This window comes from Talpa occidentalis, unplaced genomic scaffold (genome assembly GCF_014898055.3).
Source record: "Talpa occidentalis isolate TD23 unplaced genomic scaffold, MPIMG_talOcc4v2.1 talOcc4.2422, whole genome shotgun sequence".
Lineage (NCBI taxonomy): Eukaryota > Metazoa > Chordata > Mammalia > Eulipotyphla > Talpidae > Talpa > Talpa occidentalis.
Window position 1 is genome coordinate 579 of NW_023602544.1, and position 7,696 is coordinate 8,274.

The 7,696-nt window shown below is 42.4% G+C and overlaps 1 protein-coding gene across 2 annotated transcripts; it reads right to left on the minus strand.

Moving 5' to 3' along the window:
* Positions 1-531: 531 nt before the first annotated feature.
* LOC119253936 (developmental pluripotency-associated protein 3-like) lies at positions 532-7,441 on the minus strand. 2 transcript variants are annotated; one of them, XM_037521166.2, is made up of 5 exons: positions 7,258-7,441; positions 4,974-5,151; positions 2,992-3,230; positions 2,837-2,869; positions 532-1,429 (listed from the first exon to the last, which is right to left on the minus strand). In XM_037521166.2, exons 2-5 carry the CDS (start codon positions 5,056-5,058, stop codon positions 1,316-1,318), a joined length of 471 nt encoding a protein of 156 aa, XP_037377063.1. In that variant the 5' UTR covers positions 5,059-5,151; positions 7,258-7,441; the 3' UTR covers positions 532-1,315. The 2 variants fall into 2 exon arrangements, with proteins under 2 accessions (XP_037377063.1, XP_054555133.1); XM_054699158.1 differs by lacking the exon at positions 7,258-7,441 and having other exon boundaries at positions 4,974-5,272.
* Between the last annotated feature and the right edge of the window lie 255 nt (positions 7,442-7,696).

Sequence of the window (7,696 nt, forward strand, 5' to 3'; positions counted from 1 at the left end):
ACACATTTCCTTCCAAAGTTATGACTAGATGTTCACATCTTGGGGAGGGGGGAAGGGTTGCTTCTTAAGATAACTTATCCCAATCAAGACTGCGGTACTAGCATAAGAACAACTATATAGATCAAGTATATAGTATGCCACTTATATTTCAAAAAGGCTGTTATCAAAAAACTTTTTTTTAAAATATACTTTTTTTTTATTTGTTTATTTTTTTTTATTTTATTTATACAAGCACTAGGTACAGTCAGAAGCGCGGGAGGGTGAGAGAATTCACCAGAGCCAGAGCAGGGAGCAGAGCAGGCAGAAGGACCGAAGTACACTGCTGAGGGGAGCAGCGGGCGGCAGGAGAGGTCTGCGTGCCATGTGGGACCCTCCTCTGGTGGCCGGGGAGCAGCCGGGGATTGAACCGGCACTGCAGAGGCTGCGGGCAGCTTCGTAACCCAGCGCTCAATCGCTGCGCCACCAGGGGAGGCCCTCAAAAAACTTTCTTAAAGATGACAAAAAGAGGCCTCCCGGGCAGCTCAACCTATGAGGCTGTTCATAGCCACTGCAGCAAGAGTTGGATCTCCGGCCAGGGAACTACCCACATGGTGCAGCAAACCTCTCCTGCCTCCCCTGCTGCTCCCCTCAGCAGTGTATTTCAGTCAATCCAAATCCTGTAAAGTTTCTTCCCAATAGAACAATGTCATAAAATATTAGAATGTCAGATACTTATATATTAATGTGACGAGGATAAGACTTATGGTTCGTTGACTACACAGTTAGCAAAAACAAGTTAAATGAACAAGTTTCTTAAAGACATCTCATTTTTAATAAGACTTTTTAATACACACATTTGTTTGCTCCTGAAAATTGAAATTGCAAATCAAAAACCATTACAATTCAAATTTTTGAAAACCAGGAACTCAAAAAAAAAACCAAAACCAAAAAACCACAAAACAAAAATACAAACCAGGAATTCTAGGTAGAACCTCTTACCCTAATTATATCCTAGCCAAAACACCAAATAATTGTTTTTATTGACTCAGACCTTCTAAAATACTCAAGCAACTGTAGTGCTTCTTTGAGTGAGATTTAAAAAAAAGAACTGGAACTAAAGTATATTTGAAGTCACTAAATGCAAGCTGTTAAGATTCCTTTTAAGTTACTGGAATCAAGTTAGATGCAAGAAAAAAAGACATCATAGAACTTCTATCACAGGTTAACAAAATACTGGCATATAGTCCATCAGAGCATAAGTAATGTTCCCAAACTGCTGCATAATGATCCTAAAATAATCATCAAGAAAAAGCAGTACAATTAAATGTGATTAGGACTAAATTGAATCAGTGTCAGAATTCTTCTCCATGGTTGTCTTCTCCTCGGGAAACTCTCTGTGATATAGGCAATAATGACAGCTACACTGAAATTTTTTTATCCTTTTTTCAATCTGAAAAAAAAAAAAAAAAAAGAATTGGGTCAATAATTTAATGAAATGGATCATACCTTCAAGGAGATATAACAGCCCTCAATGCTAATGTTGGTTATTAAACCAACTAAAAAAAGGGCAAAACCAAAACATTTTTCTGGGGTGGAGCGGGCAGGGAGAGGAAAATTATAGTATTATAATATTCGGGGTGGGGAGGGGAGTCGGGGGGATGACCTCCCTGATGGTACAAGGTGTTAAGATGCAGTACTATGAGGTTACCCGCAGCCATTGCAGCACGAGTTGAGGGGATCTCTGGCAGCTCCAGAGGTGTGGGGGGTTGAGAGGATTCACCAGAAACAGTCAGGAACAGAGAAGGCAGACTGACTGAAATACATTGCTGAGGGGAGCAGCAGTGAGACAGGAGAGGTCTGCTGCGCCATGTGGGTCAGCTACCTGGCCGGCCGGAGGATTGAACTTGTGCTGCAGAGGCTACAGACAGCTTCATAGGTTGTATCTTAACCCCTTATGCCAACAGGGAGGCCCATAAATTAATCCTTTTTTTTTAAAAAAAAAGAAAATGTTAATCAACATTACTTTGTTTAAAATACATGGGTATCAAAGAATGCCAGATTGTGTTATTTTTGTAATAGCAACAGTGGCTGATTATCAATAAAAATGTATTTTAGGGCCTCCCCTGGTGGCACAGCGCTTGAGCTCTGGGCTACGAAGCTGCCCGCAGCCTCTGCAGCGCCGGTTCGATCCCCGACTGCCAGTGAGGGTCCCACGTGGCGCGCAGACCTCTCCTGCAGCGCCTGCTACTCCCCTCAGCAGTGTATTTCGTCTGTCTACCTGTTCTGCTCCCCGCTCTGGCTCTGGTGAATTTCCTCACCCTCCTGCGCTTCTGACTGTACCCCAGTGCTTGTATAAATAAATCAATAAATCTTAAAAAAAATTAATCTTAAAAAAAAATGCATTTTAGTGTCATTTCCCTGAATGTCATAATCAGGAGTTGACTCATTCAGCTGCTGGCCACTCTGTTCAGGTGTTTGTCCTCTTTCTAATAGTATCATGAAGATTGTGTTTGTTATAGCACATGAAAAAGTCCAAACACAAACAAGACAACCTTAATGGAAACTACAAATTTCCAGGTGAGGGTGTGTCAATGTAAGTCACCAACTGGAACTAACACTCTGGTGTGGGATGCTAATTAGTGGGAGGGTGGAGTGTGTAGGGTGGGGGAATATAGGGGAACCCTGCACTCAATTTCCCCAATTTTGTTGTGAATCTAAAAAAGCAGTTTAACAAACTGACTTAACTCCAGAGATCCAGCAAGTCCAAGCCCTCTCCTCTCCAAAAGTATCGACCAAACAAAAGGAAAACAAACCTGACACCAACCCACGAGTGTAGTCAAAAAAATGTTTTATTTACCTCCATTTCCTTCCTCCGTATTTCTTCCTGCAGCTTCATGGAAAGAAAAATAAAATATTGAGAACAATTAAGAAAGAGTTAAAATACTAATATTACACCTCTAGTACTTGAGAGGAGTTGGAGAATCTTCAAAATGCCTGCCCACACCAACTTACCAGAGAAAATCGGTTAAGATATTGGTATCTGATTTTTACCATCCTTTCCCTCAGTTCTTTCCTCACAGACAGCAGTGTCCTTACTCCCCGCCTCTTGTAGGGTGTGCCCTGTAGGGTATTTTCTTGATTCTGCTGTTGGGATGGATATTCTGGTAGAGGGGATGGAAGTGTGATATTAGGGTTGAGAGTCAAGTTACTGAGATTCTTTATTAATCCTTCTGAGACGGGTTGAGAAGTAGCTGAAAGAAAAGTGAAAATGAAGATCCATTAAGGGGGATTGTATTTTGCAGAAGTTACCCCCCTCATATTTGGTCAGTCTGCTCTCAAGCCAGAGAACCACAACGGGTTCTTCTTTAGGTGCCAGATCATTTATATGACAGCATGAACCTCACCTACTGTGCTCCCAAAAGCCACTATGATGGCTAATGGTCCACTGTCCAAAAAAACAAACAAAACCTCTTCTTGTAATCACTTGCTTCAATATTAGAGATTCCCCCACCACCTCCTGGTCAAAAGGTACCGGGGAGTAGAGTATGTACCAAATGGGAAAACAATGGGCAGAAAATTTGAGGACATAAAGCATTACAATACAAGTCAAAATGTTCTGGTGAACAAATTTTAGTTTATCTTTATGACAATTATAAACAGACCGGTTAGTTTCTTTTGCAGGGGGGCAGGAGGGCGACAAAAAACATCAACAACGCAGCCTATGACAGACAAAGAAAGAAAAAAACTCAAAATTCAAGTCTCCCCCAAAGTTGCATTGGTAAGCAGAACTAGGACAGGAAGAAGTTATCATCCTCTGCAGCTAAACTGAGCTTTTTCATGGTATCAGATCTTTCTGTTCAAACTCAGTATTTTTGGAAATCGAACACTCACTTTTGCCTCTTCCTATCCCAACTATTATGCATAAACACACACCTCCTACACTAAGACAGTTAACATTATTTTTTCCCTGTGTGTGAAAGTATTCAATTAAGTCAGTATCCATTCAGCTTCTAGGACTTTGATCCCTGGTTGTGGAATCGTCAGACACATCAAAGGAAAAGCACAAAAACCTTGGACACACCCAAGGTTTATTATAAAAATATTCTCTTCATTAATTCCCTCCACCTTCATTCTCTTTTATCTATCGACCAGGGTTCCTTCCTCAACCTGCCTGTACTGTGGCCGATGGGATGCAATGCAGCTGACGCAGCTTCACAGCCTTCCACTGGGTAGTTGGGGCTGTGGGCTCCAGACCACCCAAGCAGCACCCTACACCACCCAACCCTGCCATTAACCAGGGGTTCAAACATGGCGATTGGTTCAGAGCAAACCCCAAACTGGCTTAGACTCTAAGAAATCCACAGAACCGAGGCAATATTTTTGGCGCGCATTTTCTAAAAAAAAGCAGCCCTCCAGCTTACACCCTGCAAATTTACATTATAGAGAACATTCACTGGCTTTTATGAAACTACCCCCTTCCTTCAATTTCCTCTGAAGAGCCATTTCCCCATTTATTAACATTCCTAAAGGGTAAATTTCGCTGAAAAGCCACCCCCAGAAGTTGGGCGAGATTAAGAAAGCCTTTAGGTGAAATTGAACTTCAGATCTCTTGTCTTTTGTCCCTTTCTAACTTTCTTGGTGGATAGGGGAAAAACTGATCGCAGATGCTCTGAGCCAAGTTCTGGGGGGAATTTCAGTTGCTTTCTCCCACAAACTGGATTTAAGAGATCCAAGTATTCCCGAGCATAGTAAGCAAATAATACAATCCCCCACCCCTCGTTTTTCCCCCTTATCGATTGAGAAATCATTTTATTTTTAATTGGAAGGACCAACAAGTCCTGGCCCTTCTTTTCTTGCTTTTTACAAGACTGAAGTCAAAAATATAAAGAAGCAAGCATTAAAAAGAAAAAAAAAGACTGCCATCAATATAAGAAAGGAAGGGAGCCTCTTCACTCTTCCCGAACCCCTACTCAAGGAGGCACCCTCTAGCTTACCTGAATCTTCCTGGGAACTGTCTTCAGTGCACATCTGAAAAGACTCAGGGCTCAAGGTTGGGTTCAAACTCTTTGAGGAGTCCATTGGAAGTCTGGTCACAGCTTGAAGCTCCTCCAAGATCTTTGGGTTTGGGCGGAAGGTGATGTTCAAATTACAGCACAGACCCTGGAAAAACAACTAGAGAGTCCAGAAAAGAAGAAAAACCTGAGCTCCAACAAAGCGTGGTGAAGAAAGGAATTAACATCAAAATTTCCGTCCTGTCCTCCAGAACTCCAGAAAAGCCAATCTGCCGCCTATTTTAATGTAAATGACTAATGATTAAAGGGATTAAGGTGAGTGGGCGTAGACCTATCCGTGAATTAATAGGCTAACTCCTCATCTGCTCTGCATTAAAATAATCAAGACTTCGTCAAGTCCATTGGAAAAATTTATGAAGCACGCCTCAAGGATTGTGTCTTCATAAGGTTACCTTAAAATTCCATTTCCCCCCAAACTCTATGTGTGGAGATGGATAATGATTTGTGAACTGCGCTTTAGGTGTTTTAGAGCAGTGAGGGTGCTCCCCCCAAATTCAGATGAATTTCCAATTACCTGAGAAAGTTTCCCTGCTTTACTTTGTGAACTAGTAAAAACAGGAGACATAAAGCGCTAGCAACAGTTTAATAGCTTGATACACTTAAGGATGTGTATTTTGCAGCTGTAGTTTTAGTTTGTTTTATAGACTGTCTATTTAATTGCATTTAACATTTGGGAGTAACTGAAAGCTAAGTTTATACACTGCTACCTTCAGATATCTCAGTATCTCAGTATCTCAGTCAGATACTTGAATGAATTCTAGCAAAGAGCCAGACATTAACTGCTGATTATCTGCAGGAGGTGGGAGAACCTGTCTCCAACCGCCCCACCCTTTGTTTTACCCATCTCCTATTCAATGCCCAATCTCCCCCATTCTCCCTTTAGTTGGAAACTAGGAAGAAGTACTCCAAAGCAATCTTGTTTTACTTTTAGTAAAAAAGCAAAAACAGAAGTATTGGTAGGGGGTGAGGAGAAGCCATAAATCTTTGCCCTGTTACAACACTTTATTCCATTGGTTCTCAAAGGTATGGCCTCCAAGCAGCATCTGTAGCATCTGGGAACTAGTTAGATAAGAAAAAAATGTGTGGAACTCCAAACAAGACCCACAGAATCAAAGACCCGGGGTCCTGCCATCCTGTGTAAACAAACTTCCCAGGTGATTCAGATCCAGGCTGAGATTGAAGAAGCCTGGCTTGGAGGCACACTTAACTTCTTCCTCCTGCCCTGGGAGCCTTTCCTGGAGCAGACCCTGAGAATTCCATTATGAAAGGCCAGGGCAGGGACCTCCCCAGTGGCGCAGCGGTTAAGCGCTGGGTTGCGAAGCTGCCCGCAGCCTCTGCAGGACCAGTTCGATCCCCGGCCGCGTGGGCGAGGGTCCCACATGGCGCACATACCTCTGCCGCCCGCTGCTCCCCCCAGCAGGGTACCTCGGTTCCTCTGCCTGTTCTGCTCCCCACTCTGGCTCTAGTGAATTCTCTCACCCTCCCGCACTTCTGACTGTACCCAGTGCTTCTATAAATAAATAAATCTTTAAAAAGAAAGGCTAGGGCAAAAACCAGATTGCAACGAGACACAGACTCTCATTCAAGAAACCGGGTTGAGCGCAGCGCTGGGAAGCTGTCTGCAGCCTCTCTGCAGCATGGGTTCAATTCACCGTTGGCCAGGGAGATGCCCACATGGCACAGTAGACCTCTCCTGTCTTGCCTGCTGCTCCCCTCAACAGTATATACTTCAGTCCGTCTGCCTGTTCTGCTCCCCGCTCTGTCTCTGGTGAATTCTCTCCCCCTCCCGTGCCTCTGGCCTGTACCCTAGTTCTTGTGTAAAAATAAATAAATCTTTAAAAACAAAACAAGAAACCAGGGCTTAAGAAAGAAAAGTGAGGAATTTAACTTGCAGAAGTTGAGCCCCAAACTAGAGAAAGTGAAAATACTGAGAGAATTGAGAAAGCATAATCCCTAAATATGTTCAAAAGATAAGATTAAAAATCTAAAAATAATTTCACGCTTTTTATGATATATATGCTTTATATGATATGGAGTATGAGATTAAAAGCCAAACAGAATGAAGGAACTTGAAAAAACAGACTAAAAGATTAAGTTTAGAAAACTACTATTAATTTCTTCAAAGGTAAGAAATGATATATTACTTGTATACAGGATGCGCTTGAAACAGTGGAAACTCAGCCAAAAAAAAAAAAAAAAAGAGTACCTGGAAATTGGGCCTCCCTGGTGGTCCAAGGGGTTAAGTCTCAGCACTATCAAGCTATCTCCAGCCACTGCACCACAAGTTCAATCCCCATCCAGGGAGCTGACCCAAATGGGCAGCAGACCTCTCCTGTCTCGCCCACTGCTCCCCTCAGCAGTGTATTTCAGTAGATCTGCCTGTTCTGGTCCCCACTCTGTCTTGTGAATATCCACATCCCCCCTCCCCCCAACCTCTGGCCTGCATCCCAGTTCTTATATGCATACATGAATAAAGATAAGTCTTAAAAAAAAAAACAACTTGTAAATTCTGCCACTAGTTTTGAAACAACAAAAATAAACTTGGAGCTTCTAAATCTCAACAGAAGTCATACAGTTTAGTTCAAAGAGTAAATGTCAGGAAGGACATCTTTTTAATGACCTTTTGAATACTTTCAAGAATTTGT